This window comes from Columba livia, chromosome 10 (genome assembly GCF_036013475.1).
Source record: "Columba livia isolate bColLiv1 breed racing homer chromosome 10, bColLiv1.pat.W.v2, whole genome shotgun sequence".
Classification (NCBI taxonomy): Eukaryota; Metazoa; Chordata; class Aves; order Columbiformes; family Columbidae; genus Columba; species Columba livia.
Window position 1 is genome coordinate 21,486,464 of NC_088611.1, and position 18,775 is coordinate 21,505,238.

An 18,775-nucleotide genomic window follows, 5' to 3' on the forward strand; every position below is an offset into this window, starting at 1 on the left:
TCCTGTGCATCTGACTGTCTTTGTATTTATGACTTAAACAGAGTTTGGGGACAGAAATGTCTTCAAATCTTTCTGTTTGTTCTGTGTTCCGCTGTAGCAGCTCGGTTGTTTTTGTTTCAGCTTTCCTTTCCAATCAGAGCTGGAAGTGTTTGTGTAATCTCTAAAGGCATGTGGGTACTGGTGCTAATCTTGGCCAGGGAGCTCTGGCGTGCAAATAACACTGTCAGTATCTCGTGAAAACTTTCATTTGGAATCTCTCTCTGCTTTTTTAAGTTATGTGTTTCATTGGAGACTCGAATCACAGTCGTGTTTCTGCACTAAACTTTAATAGAGTAATTTGCTTTCTGATAAACTTACTATAGAGAAGTAGACAACTTGTAACTATTATTTTTTTAAAAATTCATCTGCTATTTAAAACCCGAATAGAAATAATGATCAACCAAGATTAAAAAGATGGTTGAACTGACATACCCATGACTGCAACGTGAGCGAAAGACAGGAAAGCAGTGGGGAACAGCTGAAAATCTGCGTTTTCATGATGAGATAGTATGTAGATTGCGCATGGTAGATACTTACCTTAATGCATGTGGTTTTAATCACACAACTCTTCTTCCTCCGTGAGGATCAGAACGGGGCAGCTCGCAGACAGACCAGCGCTTCAGCTGGCTCCTGGCGTTTGTGGGAACTCAGGTTTCGTGACTTAAATCATCGTCCTTTGCTGCGGCTTTTGCCAGCTGCTAACTGATGAAAGAAGAATTATGTGTCTGGAATTAGAGTGAGAAGAGAAACAAGTTTAACAACTTTCCGCAATTCTCCTGTATCCTTGTTCAATCAGCAGAAATGAGTCATCCCAAAGAACTGAATTAAAATGGCTCTAGTCAAGTGCAGTTTAACTGCAGATGGTTGTGATTACAAAAGGCACATACATGTTTGGAGAACACAAGGTTACAGTGTTTGCAAAGAAGAAGTCCCACAAATTGCAGATTAACACTTTAGATAGCCAGATAAAATTAATCGTATTTGCAAGAGGCCTTGAATTAGCTATTTTCTAGTAACGTCTTATTGCAGACAGGAAATTCTTTTCTTGGAAAGCTGAAGAATATTCAGGATAGTTAGCATAACCTAGCAATTATGGCAGACTGTTTTAATAAAGCAGATAAATATTTACAAAATCGATTGAAAAGAATCACGTCTATCTTACCTAACTTTCCTAGTTTATTTAATGTACTTCTCTGCCCATAAAAGGAGTAGTAGAAGTGAAAACAGTGCGGAGGCAATCCTTTGCATTGGGCCTTGCAGCCTGAGAGCCAGGCCTGTCGAGGGAGCGGGGGAAGATCCAGCGGAGCAGCAGGACATGGGGAGGGGACTCAGCCCAGCCCTGCAGCCCCAGGGACAGCCAGGGCTGAGGGCGTGCTGAAACGGTTAAAGCAAGAGCCACCGCAAACTGCCGGCTGAAGGCTCCTGCACACACGAGATGAGCTTTGTAACCCAAGAAAATATGCCCCAGGGGCAAGTACAAGTTTAAACATATGTTTAATCATCATGTCTTACAAAACTTGGTATGGATTGCATTTCCTCATCCTGGATGGGATCAAAAAAATCTGCCTTAAGAGTGAGAGAAAAGTGTTCAGCTTGTGCGCTGGCCTGAGCCCGAATCCCACCAGATGGTGGGATTGATCGGGAATTGGGACAGGCTGTTTTCTCAGCTGGCTGAGGAGCAAGTTGCTGTTGGTGTTGAACCCACTGGTGTCCGTCTGGTTCTGGTTCTTCTCCTTCCCCTGTCCCTGCCACCTCCCTGCCCTTCCTGTTCTTCTGGGGCTGCATAACCAGGTACAAGCAGAGGTGAGAGTTACTGATGCTTGTTTCAAAAGCCATTTTACTGGGTGAAGGCTGCTGCTTGGAGGTAATATTTAGTGGTGGCTTTTCGTTGTTTGTGCTGTTTGTTGGGGGTTTTCTTTATTTCTTCTTTTCTGGTGGAAGAAGATCTGTCCCTAGGTTCCTGGATAAAGCTGTCGTCTGCCTTTTGTACATGTGATTATATTGCCTCTAGGTCACACTTCAAACAACGTCTGTTGTTATTACGTCTCTTGAGACATTTGCTGCGTGCTTGGTTATGACTCTATTGTATTCCACCTGCTTTTTCACTGTAGTCTCTTTTTGTTATAGCTGTTAGCCTAGGAACAAACATTTCTGAAATACCTAATTTGTTCCAATTCAATGTCAAGACCTCTTTATCCCAGTAAAAAGGTAACAGCATCCTTAGGCTGCCCTCAGTGGTATTTTGTTTGTAAATGTGTGGTAGTTAACAGGCGAGTGACTTGGCTTTTATTCTCTGACATACAGGTAAATGGAATGTTCGCAAAGTGTATAAGGAGAGTGAAATATATTTAGTTTTAAAGAGCTGCAGAGTGTTTGACAACTATAATTTTTAGTTACTTTGATGTAGGAAAGGAGTATAAAAATATGCCAGTCTACCTGTCATTAAAAGTATTTTCTTCCTTTCGTCCTCATGGAGCATATTGGTGAAATCTAGAAAAGAGAGTTGATAAAAATGCATGTCACTTTGGACTTCTGTGGCAGTCAGTTGTGTGGCTGGAACCAGAAGCTGAACCTGCGTTACCTGGAGAGCCAGGCTCTCACTGGGGCATGTTAAGGTTCTTTTTTAATTCTTTCTTTCCCCTCTGGCTGAGAGAAGCACATGCTGACAGGCTGATAAATGATACAGGCATCGTGAGCAGGCTTGGATCATACAGAGATAACTAACTAATCCACTGTGGGAGGAGGGCTCAGCATCCCGAACTCAGGTGTTGGTCGTTTGCAAGTTGAAGTTATGGTTATAGCGGATGAGAACTTCTCCTTCAGTGCAATGTCACTAACAGGAATAAAGGAATTTGCAAAGTTCAGAACAAAAATGAAATTTTTCATCTCTCAGATGTTTTCGTGCTGTGAAGCCTCATCTCCTTATTCAGACATACTGCATCTTGCCACATTTTCTTTTCCTTCTCTATTATTTTGTGAAAAAACAGGAAAATTGCATAAATAGTAAAAATTCTATTTGCAACGGATGAAGCATTTTAACAAACTAAGGTATTTCCTTCCCTCCCTCCTAGTCTATTCCAATAACGGTAAAAATAACTTCTGGGAACAGCAAATTAATAGTGATAAAAGAGTTGTGATCTTTTTAGGTTGTCTTAATTCCCTTAATTTCCATTTCTCTGTGAAAAATGTTTAACTCTGGCTAAATTAAATATACAATGATGTGATACTTGAATCATAAACAATAAGCACTTAATATATACAGAAGATCTTACATGAACATACGGTGCATTTTGTAGGGAAGCTGCTGTTGTTTCAAGATCTCCCTCAGGTAGGTTTGATCTCTAAATACGATGTAATTCTGTCGCGCAAGCTGCCGCAGCAGCGGGCCAGGTTTGCTGGTTGTGTTTGGAGCAGCTGCCGCGTTGGACAGCTGATGCGGGGGGTCCGCACGGAGGATTTCACCAGGCGCACGGGAGGTTTGTTCTTTGCGAGTCCCTCTGACTGTTTCTTGGATAAATTACCCCCCAGCGACCCTTGTTCATCCTGGGCAGCTGCTTTTACCACTCACCACGGTTAAGTCTGCCAGTGTGTTTCAAAACGCACTGTTTCTGTGATAATTAACATTTTCCAGGCCTTTGTAGCAATTATGTGTCCTACAGGCATCATTAGAGCTGTGTTAGCACTGTCACCTTTTTGACCATAGTGGGGTTGGGCTAGAGACCTGTGAAGGTCCCTTCCAGCCCACACTACTCAATGATTCTATGATTTTCTCTTGCTTCTTTAACTGGGGTGGAAAAAGTTGTCCATAAAGGCAAAAGTCGATATTAGATTTAAATCCAGTTGCCACTATCTCAGCATCTCTCAGGCGGGGGCTGGTGTTTGGTTTGTGGTACTGTATTATTTTTTAAATTCTCCTGATTGGATTTGGTGGTGTTGTTAAGCAGCACGTGGCTGATGAGCGCCGACAGCCGCTCTGCCCGGTGCCCGGGGTTACGTTCCTCCCTCGGCCGGTACCTTCCTGTGCTCACCAGCCACCCCGTGCTCGCGGAGCACACCACGTTGTGCTGCATTGCTTGGAGGTGCAGTATGTTCTACTTCTAGACTGATTCAGAAAAAACAAGAACTCTTAACTTAAACCCACTAAACAACTTAAAAACGAAACAAACAAAAAAGCCCTCAGAATAAATTGCCATAAAGTACATAAGTAAATACTTATAAAATGTAGATTAGTGTGAATTTCTGCAGCCACTTTGAAACGTCTCTGTTCTCTGGGTGGGTGTACATGCTCATGCTATTTGAAGTGTGTCTGTGGCTCTTTTTTGAAATGTAAAAAGAAAATCCCAGTGATCCACCATTGCCCACCATCTGTTTCCTGGATCCTTACCCTGCTGCTCTTGCACGTATTCTTGTCCTGGTTTGTGATTCCTTTTCACTAAGACTCCACTACCTGTTCTTATAGACAGTCTGGCATTATTTTATACACTTGTTCAACATGTAGTGCAGTTGAGCTTCTGGTTAATAACCTAATACTAATAATAAGGCATTTAAACTTTTTTCCCCCGAACAATATTATCTGTTTTTAGTTAATTCTCTGGCTGTAGAGGGAGCAGGTAACAAAGTTTTCCAGGAAAACAAACATGCTGTTTCTGTGGGAACACCTAAACATTGTAGTATTTGGAAACAAACAGGGGTTTGAAATGAATCGTGAACTTTTCCTTGTTCTGATTGGTATTTCATTATATTTGGAGGGTGCTTTGAATACGTGTATAATGTGCTGCTACTCAGCATTTACAACTTGATTTGAAAAAAAAAAAGATGAAGCACAGGAAGAGGGGAATTCAAAGGGCATGTTCTCCCGTGTGTTACGGTGGACTGATGAATGCCTTTCCATTCCAAATCTTTCATATTCCGTTTACTGGAGTAGACGAGTTATGAGGAGATTGAATTTCTGAGATTCTGTTATCACTCGCCATGAGGATTTATGTGTAAATGTGGGATACGCAGTGATTTACGGTGCCAGAGGTGACTGCGGTACATACAGGGCTGTGTTCTGTGCAGCAGGGGGCTGTATTTACCAACACTATGTGAGCAGAGCTTGGGTTTGTTTTTCTGTGAAGACATAGGGTATTTAATGAAAAAATGTTGAACGTTTTATTCCCTTTAAGGCTTAGCCAAACTTCTCTCGCTTACTGGCGTCTGTTCTTCGTTTTGAAGGACTTGATATTGCAATACTTGGTTTTATGGTAGTTTTTTAGTATCTGTCAAGATATTGAAAATGTAAGTTCTTCTAGTATCTGAACCATTTCTTCTTTTCCTTTTTGAAGGTTATCCCTGTATGGTTTTGCTCACAGTGTGTATGTAGGACCGGACCTTTTGGACCAGCAGTGTCCTTCGGCTCTGTGTGCTTTGCAGTTTTCTGCTGTCAGCCCGAGGTCTCTTTCCCAGCTTCAAAACTGTGACATGTCCCCTTAGTCTGCACGCTGCAGTTTACAAAAACTGTGTACAGTGACTGTGTGCTCATAAACGGAACAGGGCTTTCTTATATTCTGCTGATAATGTGGCAGCTTCGTGCACCTGGGGCAGCTGTCCCTGCGTCCGCTGTCTGTCCGTGCTCACCCTGCTCATGGTGCCAGTGAACAGGACACATGGGACGGGATCATGTTCTTCTCCCACCGCACTCCTTTCAGCAACTGAGCTCTCCCTGCAGAAACAGAATTGTCACCAAGGGCAGGCAGGAAGGTTGACAAAGGGCTCTAGAACTAACAAAAACTTGTTTTGGATTCTGAATCTCTGGCATCCTTGTTTAAAGGAAATGGTTTTGTGTTATCAAGTTCCACTGAAGATCTTGAGTATGATTTCCTTGCCCATTTCAACTCAAGCTTTTTCAATCAGTGATCCAAATAATATATTTTGTTTGGCAAGGCATCTGTGGCTGTCTCTTTTGCCAAGGTGTTGCTAGGTCCCAGAACTGTCTCATCCGTCACAGGCAGATCAGGGTTGATTTAGGATTTTGCATCAGCCGGGTGAATGGATGAGGATAGCTGGTAGGCTGGTGAAGCAACAAGCAGTGTCTCCTCTGCGGAAACTGCCGACCCTTTTTCTCAGCCCGAGCTGGCAGGTTAGGGATTGCTCAGGTAGGCAAACCATTGGTGCACAGAGCACAGCTTGGGTCGCTCGGCATGCCTGCTGTCTGCCATGGCTACAAACTTGGTGAAGCGGAGATCTGAACAAAGCACATACATTTCCTTGGTTGCCAGTGCTAACTTGTGTAGGAAAATAAGTTCAGCTGTCCAATGTACCTATATTTATTTGAAAGTCCAGTGTCTGGAATTTCAGGTTCTTTATGCAGTGACTCATACACATTGCGATTTCTATAAGAATGGAAAGTTTTTTGTGTGGAGCTGTTGTACAGGTGTCATAACACCCACTTTTTATTATGTGTTATTGTCTGTTAGATGTAATCTGGTGTGCAGAGATTTACACTCATGATATCAGAGCATGCCTACAATAATACAGTAATTTAGTGCCTTAACATCACCTCAGCAATCAGTTCAATCTCAAATGCACTATAGGGCAAATTTTTGTTTGCTGAGGCTTTTATCTCAGTAGAACTCGTTCATTACAAGTGTTCTGCAACTCTGCCCACAGTCTAGCAGAGCAAAGATGGGACTTTTGATCGGGTTTCAATCTTCAAAATACTGTAATTTTTCTTTTCTGCATTTTCTTTTCACAATGCAGTTGAGTTTAGAATTAGCATCGTAAAGCTCTTTCTTTACATATCAGACACAGTGTCTATATATTTCTTTGTGGTTTAGGTTTAACATTAACTATTTTTAATTTGATAGTAATTTTATTTCTTTTCTCTTGAGAACAGCCACCTGATTTTTATAAACTATGGGAAAAATTATTGCACTTTTTTCTTGCTGATTAGGGTGGTTGATTCATAGCACAATTTGAAGAACAGACTTGTTACCCTTTCCATAGATTTACTTGAAGAAAAAAGTTATGACACATTTTGGGTTTAAAAAACCAACCAACCCCCCCAGCTTATATCTTTCTCAGTGGGACATAATGGGGAGCGGGAGCTGGAAGTAATGAACCCGTTTACTCTGTGTTTCAAGGGGCCCAGGCAGGTCAGCGTTGCAGCAAGACGTGTGTGGTGTGAAGATGGGCTGGTTTCCTCAGGAAATGGCAAATGACTCTGCTGGCTGTCTCTTGCCAATAACTTTTCAACCCATCGCCCAGTTTCATTTTTAAGAAGATACAAAAATATCAGAGCAAGTAAATTTGAGTTTTAACTCAGCTGTGTACGTGGGGAGATGGCAGACCCCAGTGGGTACCAGTGTTGTGAGGAAGGCTGCCAGAGCGTTGGTGTTTGATGTCCTTCTGTCAGAGCCTGACGGCAGCTGTGCCGCTCTGAGCCACCCACAGCCTCTTTGTGGCCAGGGTGTCACAGGGTGACAAGGGACGGGGAGTGCCGATGTGTGGGACACACATGGGTCTGCACCCACGGGACACCCACCAGCAGCAGCTCTGCACCGAGCTGGGGCTGGTTGGGGGTGGTAGTGGGTAGGGAAGGGTCTGCTGAGGCTGAGCTGGGATCTGCTGTGGGGCTGAGAGATGGGGCCTGCTGGGGCTGAGAGATGGGGCCTGCTGGGGCTGAGAGATGGGGCCTGCTGGGGCTGCGACGGGTCTGCTGGCAGCAAGGTGACACCTCTGCAGTGATGGTGGGTGCTCAGCGCCGTATCTCTGTTTTTTACGTTCTGACTGAGACCAGGAGGTCACATGCTGTGCGCAGGATGTGGCCGCTGCTTTGCCTCATTCCGGTGTCACCTTGCTCTCAGGAGTGAAAGAGCAGCTTTTCCCAGAGATCGTCCCCCTGCGCACAGGGCTGGGAGCTCTGTCTGTTAGACAAATCATGCTGCCGGTGGATGTCGCAGCATCTTTCCATCATTAATGTGTTTAATGCAAAAGACCCCACTATAGTTGGACCGACAATCTTACCTTGAAAGAGATGAGAAAATTTCCTCAACTGGTGAATCAACCCGTCACTGATCTGCAGCAAAATCCTGTTTCCTGCCTGATCCACTGGCCTCACTTGACATGTTAATGCCTTCCCCCCCCACCCCAGGAATTGTATTGATTTGGAAAGAAAAAAAAAGCACAAAGGGTGTGTCATCATCCATATAAATACATTTTATTTTTTATATGTATTTCTGAAAAAACTGCCTCGAAATCTCTCCTACCCATAACTGCACTTTTTAATGAATGTACTTTGGTCTGGGACAAAACAACATACACTTGCAGAGTCATCATGGGTATAGTGTTATTTTTAAATTGTAGGATTCTGTACTTGTAACTAAGTTATTTTATCCAAGTTTTCTGTAGGCTCTTGTAAAATAGTCTTGTGCTGAAATGACTGTGATGTAGTTAGTGTATTTATATTGAGGAGACTAGAAAACATAACTTGTTGCTGGCAGAAGTAAAGATAAGTGGGCGTTTTCTGTCCTGAGATGATATTTGGATGGAGCTTTCATGGGCCGATAGTTTCAGCAGGTTTTACTCCATCCCGCTCAGGGGTTTCTATAGCAATTCCTATGGCAACACTGATGCAGTAAATGTTCCAGGGATCCAGCTGTGAGTAATAACGAACAACTGAGAACATTTTGCTTTTGCATCTCAGGTTAAATATCCTTTCAGAAATTATGGAAATAGGAAAGTGTGGGGTTTATGCTTAATAGGAAGTAATTCTACTACATAAAAATGAGGTATGATGAAAGGAGGGTTTGGTTTCAGAGTGCATACACCTTTGAATATATTGCTGAAGTATCATCCTCAGACCAATGAAGAGTAGTAGAAACATCAGGTGGAAAATTTGGCACCGGCTTCAAATGTTTCATGTTGTAAAGAGACTTCAAATGCCAAATACGTAGTACAAAATCTTCTGCTCAGAAACTATAGCTTAGCTTTTATTAACAGTATTATTCATCACGTAAGCGGGTTTACAGAACTCTTGAAGCTAAAGCTGTCTCCATGGCCTCCTGCCCTCGCAGTGCGAGGATCCGGAGCACAGGACTCAGATGGCAGCCTTTGTTGACTTCCGTGCCTATTTTTAAATTGCCTTCCAAAACTTCCGATTTTTGCAGAAATAAATTTGCCAGTGTTTGTATTAAACAGCATATCCTGATGTCAGAGGATGCAATATTTATTGAAACTGGTTGTTGTCAAACGTAGCTCTCTGTGTACTGTAAACTGGCCTTTGTGCATATAGTTGCCTGGTTTGTATTTATTTCACTTTCTTTCAGAACAAAGGGGAAACTGGTCCAGTGTTTATGATACGAATAAACTTTTAAACTTGAAAGCATTTTAGGGCTTGATTTGGTAGCTTGGAGTAAGACAGAATGCTCATGGAGCTCAGGGGATTTGCGGCCACGATAGAGTCCTAATGAGTTACGTTGAACAAGGGAAACTAAAGTAATCAGTGTTGAAAGGACACTGCTCATCCTTTTCAAGATCTAAAGAAAACATTGTTAAAGCTTAATAAGAAAATTGTGAAGATCCCTGAGATCCCTTTCTAAGCTCAGGGGGCTGATAGTTACTCTTACGGTCATAATCTGTCTGTTGTGATCACAACCCGATGACGTGTGTTAGTGTGTGTAGTAAGAAAAATGCCTGTACACCAAATATTTTACACCAAAATAGAGAAGACAGAAGAAAGGCAGAACTGTTGCTGTCCTGACTCCACAAAATGAGGTGGGACATGGTGTGTTGGGTCCCTCAGGAGCTGTAAGATCTTTCATGTGTTAGTCTAGGGCTTTAGCTGCAAACCATCCCTCCTGTTGTTGTGGATGGGGAGGTTTGACAGGGAGCCATGTCATTTGCTCTTTTTAACCAAGTTTTTGTATTCCTGTTATTATTTGTGATCCCTTCTGTAATCTATATAATTGCATGGTTGGAGTTGAAGTGTGTTCAGCACTTAGGTTGCACCGCCAAACTCTTTGTTGGTCTGGTCAACCTCAACAGGTCGGTCAGGCTTTGATCTGGCTGGATGTGTCAAATCTCAGCAATGTTTGCCTACCTTTGTAGGGTGGTTTGAGATCTTACTGGTGAAAAACACTCATTAGAGTGAAGTGGAGGATGTTATGGTTACTTTTCAGAAATAATTGTACAGTGATAATTATAGGGTAGGAGAAAGGGTTTGGAATGAGTAAAAACTGGAGTCAGCTGCTTTAGTTTTTAGCGTCACTCAGCGGTAAGGCCAGCTTGCTTCACGCTGGGCCTTTCGTAGCTTCGCCGTTGGGATGAAAGGCTCCCGCGTGTCCCCGTGTAGTCCTGGCAGGCGGCCCCGTCCTGCGTCACCCCACGGAATGACAGCCCCACGGACCCGCGCTGGCCGGGCAGGGCTGTCTCTGCGCCTTCAGAATCAGCACGAGGAATACGCCGTTGCGAGACACCGGGTCCGTGTGTCTCTGCAGGCTGGTGAGGCTGCCATGGCCCTTGGCTCTCAATCCGAGTTAAAGCGCTTCTCTCAGCTGAAGAGAGACACCTGTCAGAAGTGCTGCCAGGGAGCCCCAAGGTGTGTTAGTACTTGGAGCCCGTGTTTTAATTTTCTCACTCCATTGTCACTGCATTATTGATATAGAAGATACGACAGTTGAAATGTAAATGCTTTTCCTTGTCTCGTCTTGCAGGCCGAAACAGCAGCAGCAGAACAATTTTTCCTTGTTTCCTTCAACCAAGGGCTGGAATTTCAGAGGGGTAAGTTTGGTGTTGTTTTGCTTATGCTCTGTAACATTCCCTCCTGCTTCGTTTTGTTGCAGTGTAACTGTGATTAAAACATGATCTGTGAGTACTAGAATTATGGCAAAACTATGATAAAGTCGAACTTTTGATTTTGTGACCTCCTAAAAAGCTTTCTAAAAGATGAGCTTTTGTGTATGAGATTGGCTGATTTATTTTGAGGGGTACAGGAGATAATTTAATGTAGTAGGTTCATGTGCAGTGTGATTGAAAAAAGAAAAAAAATGTGGTTTCGTATCTGAAAATAAATCAGCAAACCTGAACTGGTATCTACTAGTTTTTAAGTGCTCATTTAATATAGATATTTGGAAAGTTACATGAAAAAGCCAAGCAAGTGAGACTGAGAATCTTCATATTCGGTGGTGGTATTAGAAGCATTTTGTGTCTGCTTCAGGTTCCAGAGGTGGATTTCTTACACAATTAATTCTTTCCAAGAGCTGTGTTGTCTCCTACAACCCGCGGAGCCATCAATGCTCTTTGTTGAAGAACGTGACGTGGTGCTGGTGTTCAAAAGGCACCGGGGTGTGCGCCGTGTGGCATGGGCTGCAGTCTAGGAGGAGGTGTCACCGTGTCACAGTGTCACTGAGTCATGGTGTCACTGCAACCTGTAGGTCAAAGGAAGGTCTTTTCTGCCTTACAAACTTCATTTGGTATAATGAACAGTAGTAGATTTCCGTTACCCGTAACGCGGGCTGACTTTCACTGAATCCAAAGAGTTCAGTTTTGCATTCAGAAGGGTGTATAAATGTGTTTCCTCTGAGCTTCTTCAGTTTTGCATTCAGAAGGGTGTATAAATGTGTTTCCTCTGAGCTTCTTCCAACACGAGGTGGGAGTTAAAAGACATTACTGAAATGTTTTGCTGAAAGGGTAAACGGCATTGATGGGTTCACTGGTCTGTGTTGGTCATAATATGATAAACTTCATTAAAATGAAAAATACTTTTCACAATATCTGATACTGTCTCTTGCATTCTAATTTGATATTATAAATAGAGCATCCACTATTGTTCACTGTTTTATTTTCATCATCTGTTTCTTACATTGCACCACAAAGCTGCAGGGCTGAAGCTGTCAGCATTGCTGAGGATGCAAGGAAGATACCAACAGCCTCTGGTCTGCAGATGAGCTCTACATTTCAGAGCCAGTTTAAAAGTTAAATTGACTCTAGCATTTCTCCAGATTCTCAACTATGCTGGAAAAGAAACTGAGGAAGAATGCTGTAGGTATGAAAATAGTAGGAAGAGTGTTGTAGGTTTGAGTTGTTGAGAGCAGTAGCCCGGTGGAGAGCGGGTCTGCGGTTGGCACGTGTGGCAGCACCAAGTCAACGGTCCAGGCTGCACGGGGCTAATGCGGGATGAACGGAGAACCTGGGGAGTAAGAGACTTTGGAATCAAGAGGAGAAATCTAGAACCTGAAAGGAGATAGGAATAGCTTGTATTTATAGCTTGATCAGAGAAAATAGGCAGTGGATCAGAGTGTACCTGTGGAAATTACCATCTGTGGGAGTTGTCTGCTAACTTATTTTTAAGGAACTTATGGGACACTAGCACAGATGTCAAGTTCTATAACTGTAATATTTCATAGAGAGCATAGTGCCAGGCTTGAGTATAACAAACAAAGCTCTGGAGCTGATTTGTTCATAGCATAGAAGTTTAAAAACACATAGCTATTTCTATATTACAGACTATAATACAGGATCATTTCAACAGTTGCAAAAAATGAGAACGTGGTTAAGCACCAAATTAGAACGTGTTCATCTGTGTGTTCTCACTTTGCAGCCAGTTCGCTGCTGTTAAATGTCTCTGTGTGATGCTGAAGTGGGTAGTTAAAGCATCCTCGAACATGCCCCCATGGAAACCTGCCAGTGAGATCAGGTCGCTCGGGTGCCAACCATTTACCAAAACCTCGCTGCTCTTCCTTTTCCTCTCCTTGCTTAAATTGATTTTATCAGAAGATTTTTTCCATGTTGCGCAGCTATTTTGAGCCCCATGGTTAGAGACCGTATTTCATTTTCTCAATGGGGATTTCCATGTCAAGATGATCTGATCTCTGTGTTTCTACCAGTGCTGTCACTTGTAGATAATAGTAGCAGTTAGTTCCATAACTTCGGGCGGTGTTTAGGTATTGATAGGGAGAAGGAAGTTTATTTTGATCTGAAATACTAAAATAAATAGTGGAAATAATGTGTTATGTTGCCATTAGGGTGGGTGGGAAATAGTTTTATTTAATGAAGCGTCCCAGTAAATGGAGTTTACATTCATAGTCATGCACGTGCAGTCAGAATATGTCAGGATTAAAGCTTCTGTGACGGTTTAATAGTTATGATACAGTCCTGAGTTACACACTTGTGTGCTGTCTTTTTCCTTAGTAAGAGTAGTCAGGTTCTGAAGGGAAGTTCAGAATTCAAGGAGGCTCAGAATGTCTCCCGAGGAATTTCAGATTTCAGCTTCTTGGTCTGTCTCCTTGCTTAAGATCACCTACTTTCTGGTTTTGCCAGCAGGATGATTTTCTAGACCACCTTAAATATGCGAATGGTGGGCCTGTGTTACCAAAATTCTTTAATTTTTTGTTTTCCTAATCATGCATCTACACAGGTTTGCAAATGCAGTGCTCCATGGCAGTCCTGCTGTTCGCGTGATGCCACTTCAGGTGGCTCTGAAGAAACTGCCAGACAATCAAAGAAAAACAATTACCTGGTTAATGAAGAACACTGGGGTTGTAGGCGTAACCGAAGAGGATGCTGGTTTTATCTCTGCTTGTCACTGATACTTCTCTCTACTGTTCCACCAAGAGCATCATTTCCTGCACACTTTAAACAGCATCTGAACCACGATGGTGGTTTTTCTACTTTTCTTTCCCCTACACACTAAATTAGGCTGAAGAACCTCAGTGCTAAAAACAAAATAGTGAAATCTAACCCAACATTTTCTACTTGAAATATTATTAGGGCGTGTGTCTGGTGTGCAGTTGCCTGAACACTGAAAATAATTTACTGCAACTGGGCTTCTTTCTGTTTCCTCCTTTTTGTTTCCTTTCTAGTTTTGCAGAAGCTGTTACTGAGCCGCAGATGAGGCGGCCTGGGAGGAAGGCTGATCTCGTCTAGGAGAAACCTCACAGCTAAACGTGCTAAGCATGCGGCAGGGCAGCTGGAGGTGTGTAGGTGGTTTCTCTGCTAGTCCACTGCAGGTGGGTTTGTGGGGCAAGGTGTGCTTCGTGCCAGGCGGGAAGAGCTCCGTGCTTTTCAGGCAGTATTTACAACAGTGGGTTTGTTTTGCGCAGGCTGGCAGATTGCGGTTATTCCCTTTGGGGTGCATAAATCCAAACAAGACAGAAGCTGCTAAGAGAAGTGCTTTCCTAGCTTTAACTTGATGATTAGTTACATCAATTCCATCATGACGTGGTGCCACAGAAAGCCCCTCTTTCCCTTTTCTGGATCCTGGCTGGTTTTACTTTGTGTCTGTATCACTGATAGTCATTTGCTGAAGCAATGATGTTGCCTGGAACAGACACTCATTATGAGTGGTGTCAGGTCTTCATTCACATTTGTTGAAGCAAAATTGTGCACCAATGTCTCTAGATCAAATGTGCTTAAATATGATTATCTCACAATACAATGAATATGATTTTAAAACATAAGTTATCGTATGCATCAAAAAGCGCCTATGGTGTTCTGTTAATGTATTTGCATTTTGTAGGCACAATTTAAACAGCTTCCTCTGTAGACAGAAAAAAGAGCATTACTTTGCTTAATTGAATGTGTAGCTGTGAGTGGATTAATTATGCCTATTATGACTTCAATGTCAGAAAGGAGTTTGTTGGTGTGTCATAGAGAGATTCCTCCCCAGGAGGGATCCCCTGCCCCCTGCCCTCTGCTTCATCTGTGGGTGGGGTTTGAAATGCTTCAGCTTATTATTGGTTTTGGTTTTGAACAAACCAGTGGAACTGTTGTTGATGAATCACAAGACTAATTTCTCTTGGAACAGCAAGGTTTACGTTGGCAAACAAACAGAGATGCTATCAGAAATTCATTGTGTGGCATTTGCGTAACTGGAGAGCAGGCAGTTCCATCCGCACTTCCAAAACAGGCACCAAAATGGTTAGAGTCCTGATGTATACCCTGAGTTTTAAAAGAACTCAGTGCGGCCAGTTAGGCAGTTTGGAAGAATTCAGGGGTGTAGTATTCCAAGTGATGTGCTGACTCAGCAGGGTCTAATTACCATGATAATTTCTGTCCCCAATGTGTGATGTCCGGATGGTTTATCTGAAATTCCAGCAAAACAGGACTTGTTGATCTGTTGGTTCTTAGGTCTGTGACAAATGCCTGTATCTTTCTGTAGGGCCAGCGGGTAGTGTAAATTACAAGGTTGTTCACGTACAGCAGTACTTGAACGTGTGCTGGAGAGACGTCTATGAGTGATTTCTAAAAGGGTTGTTTCTAAAAGGATTATTTATAAATGAGTTCTTTACAGATGAGTTGTGGCTGAAGGCTGGCCTTTAGCCTTTGGGAGGTTTCTCGGAGTTTGGGAGTCAGGTAGGAAAACCCGTGAACGTTTCACGAGCTGTTGCCGCTCGTGCTGTCTGAGGGTGCCGTCGTGCCTCGGAGTTTGCAATGTTTTCATTAATTCAGTAGCTGTTTTGTTAAACTTTCACAGCTTTTACGTCTAAAATGGTCTATGAGTTGAGTACATAGCCATTAAACCTGCCCAATTACCTAGTTTGCAGGGCTACTTTCCAGTTAATGACGTGCTAGTTATATCAAACACACTTTAGTTCATATGTTTCTTGGGAGAAGAATTTTGAGGCATGTGTGTCGAGCACTCGGCTGCTGCGTTCTTGAATTGAAGAAACTGTCCTATGCTTTTAATCTGCAAGACTTTTCCGTCATTATTTTTATTGCAAAGGGTAGTTTTTCTGTTTATTTAATCTCAGTTATTCATTAAATATTTTGAGTATTTCTGATAATGAAAATACTGTGATATCGCCTATTTGGAAGAATTTCTTACAATTCCATGTTATCTTTTCACATAATATATATTTTCTTGAAAAATACTTTATGCGGTCATTCTGTTAACATAGTAGGGCTTTATTTTATGGATCTTTTTAAGTGCTTTGTAACAAGTTTATTTTTGTTCCGGGTGGGGTTTGTTATCTGTAGTAGAAATATTCAGCATATGCTATAAGCCCATGCTGCACACACACACAGTCCCGAGGTGGAAGCGCCATGTGATGGGTCCAACTGTGCTTCTCTGAGGCTGTTTGATGTTCTGTTCTATCGCAGGTTTCCTGTCTTTAATCACAGATTGGGTGGTACCTTGTACTCCCGCTGTCATTTACTGTTCTTTGCTTTGTTCAACAGCACGTGAACTTGACCCCCTTCAATTTAACTCCAACCAAACTCTTTGTATTTGCTTGCCCGCACCAGCGGCTGCTCTTTGACCACACGTGATGTGAACTTACTGTGTCCTATGACTTTGTTTCAGAAACCTGTAACGGTGAGCAGGCTGGTGCTGTTGTCCAGCTGAACGTGATGCCACTTGGTCTCAGAAACCAACATTTAGGAAACAATTTTGAGCCACATAGTGGTATTTTATTAATGCTACACTATTTGAGATTAGCAATTTTATTTTAAAATGACTAGTGGACATGAATGGTCGTACTCTTGGACTTTATTGCTTTTTTGTTTGGTTTTACTATCACGATGCTTGCAGTAGAACTGGCTGTTATTACAACCTGGTACAAAGAGATTTTATTAACATCGCTCTGTACTTTTTTTACCAAATTCTTGCAATGGTCTGTTGTCTAATTTCTTAGTACTCATACTGTAAAAACTCACTGGTCAGCCAAAGTTGCTCATAGAAGTTTCCAATTTGGCAGTGCTATTTTAGACAGTACTATTTAAAACTGCAAAGTTTTAAATAAAAAGTAAATAAAAGGGCTACACATTTGGACAAGGTTGCAAAAGCATCATCTGCAGAACCAGTTGGGAGATTCTCTGGGCTGTCCTAGAGGGTTTATCCCCACAGCTGCCTCTGCATCCCCAGTTCCACGGTGCTGGTGGAGGGTGTCAGGTTGTACTTGTGACAGAAAGCTGAACAAAATCTGTTAAAGACCAAGAGGGAAGGAAAGGCTGTGGAAAGAGCTTCTCAACAGTCCCTAAGAGCTACTGGAAAAGAACAGGGAATTCGAATTCCCTCTGACGCTTTCAATTGGAAGAAGCGTTCTGAGTGGTTTGGTACTCTGAATGAGGACAGCTCTTGATCCCGCCGTCACAGTGCTTCCACAGCCCGCTTCGTCTTGGAACGACTCCTAATTATTTTAAACTAAAAATAAGGACAAGATTCTTCTTGAAAGCTGATGCTATTCTCTGTGGTTAGAAAAGAACTTGGCAACTAAAAATTATGGCCATCTTTTAAAATCTGATACAAAGGCATAATAAGAGCAATATGATGGTGTCTCTTATTTATAGCAGCCTGGAACTGAATCTTGTTATTACAGTAGAAATGGAAAAACAAGGTCTCCACTTTGCTAACTTTTCACACAATTATTACTTAAGTCTTAAACAAAGAAATCTCTTTGGAATAGTACTAGGAACATATTTAGTCTTCTGATATAACTGTCGAAACCCAAGAATGTATACAAATGTATAGAAAATATGTTAAAAGGTGAGCACTCAAGACTTTTCACTTTGTATTTGCAGTGTGCGTACACAGCATCCAAAAAGTTCCAGGAGTTTACTTTTCCCTGTATTTGCACTGTCTCTTTACATTGGAGTCCACATGTGCTTTCAAAAGGAACCAAATCCCATCTATCTCTCAATAGTTCCTTTTACTAGTTTCTAAGAAAAAGTCTCATTGCCCAAAATAGTGAATTTGGTTTGTGATGCAGGGCAGAGGGAGGAAAGCCATTCGAGGTCACTCTGACTTGCCGTACAAAGCTCTGTGTTTCAAACACGTGTGCTGATAATGGATTCCATTTCTCAGCATCAATATCCTGCGTTGTTTTCCAGCTCCCTTTGGCTACGGGCAGTCGAGATCTATGTATGTGTAGGTTTTGAAGAGGGCAGCCCAAATGCTCATTGTCACTGGTATATATGAATCATATGCAAATACAAATTTTCATATTGTGTGTGGGAAGTTATGTATTTTGAGAACTTGCAGATGAGCAGCTCATGAAACTGAGTTTCTCTTACCTTAGTGATAGAACTTAACCTGATGGCCAAGTGAGGCAATTCGCTGAGTGTATGTTAAGGTCGGTCTCTGGCAGTCATTCTTGTCCAAAGAATGATTTGCAAATGCAAATAAAGAGTTCTCAAGGCAGCGTTATCTTTTTCAGTCTGAATTAGGAGTCTGGAACCTAATCCTGTGGGTTTATCAGCTTCAAGTGACGGCCAGTGCATGTGTGTGCGGGGAGTCCTTGCGGATCCACGGTTATGAAATTGCCAGTGGGCTGGGGAATGTTGTGTCATTGAGGCAGCAGCAGTAGTTCATCTTTTTAAGGCAGCAATAACTTGAATGCTTTCTTGATGCTTAAAGTGTAAAATTTGCCAGACTCCACTGGAATGAAGAGTCACCAGGTTTCACAGGATGCAGTTGATCAAGACTGACTTACCTACATTGGTGAAGAATCAGCAAAAATGTAATTTATTTCTTCAGTTACATTGAACTACCAGGGATAAAACCAAACTTTGCACTTCCTTGACATGTCCTCACATGCAAAATGTGGGCGCTCTGCCAAGCTTATCTTTGGGCCATTCTAAAACGTTCTGTGCCGAGTCTTTGCTGTTATGCCTCTGTTGATTTAAGAACTCTTGCTTAGCAGATCCCTCGGCTTCTGAAATACTGAAAATTTTCTGTGAACTATATATTTAATAGTGTCCGGCAGCCGTTTTGTTTTCTGGGGCATCTCCATGTGGCAATAGTTGTCAAACAGCAGCGATG

The 18,775-nt window shown here is 42.3% G+C and overlaps 1 protein-coding gene across 4 annotated transcripts in view; it reads left to right on the plus strand.

Moving 5' to 3' along the window:
• ARHGEF3 (Rho guanine nucleotide exchange factor 3) overlaps positions 1-18,775 on the plus strand; it is an 87,549-nt gene that overhangs the window by 18,636 nt on the left and 50,138 nt on the right. For 2 of the 4 annotated variants that reach the window (XM_065075773.1, XM_065075772.1), the window contains exon 3: positions 10,731-10,797. The exons of 1 other annotated variant lie outside the window; for it this stretch is intronic. In XM_065075773.1, the coding sequence (XP_064931845.1) occupies positions 10,731-10,797 (67 nt within the window). Of the gene's footprint in view, positions 1-10,391; positions 10,616-10,730; positions 10,798-18,775 lie in introns of those variants that run through there. One more of the 4 variants, XM_065075771.1, reaches the window with a different exon arrangement.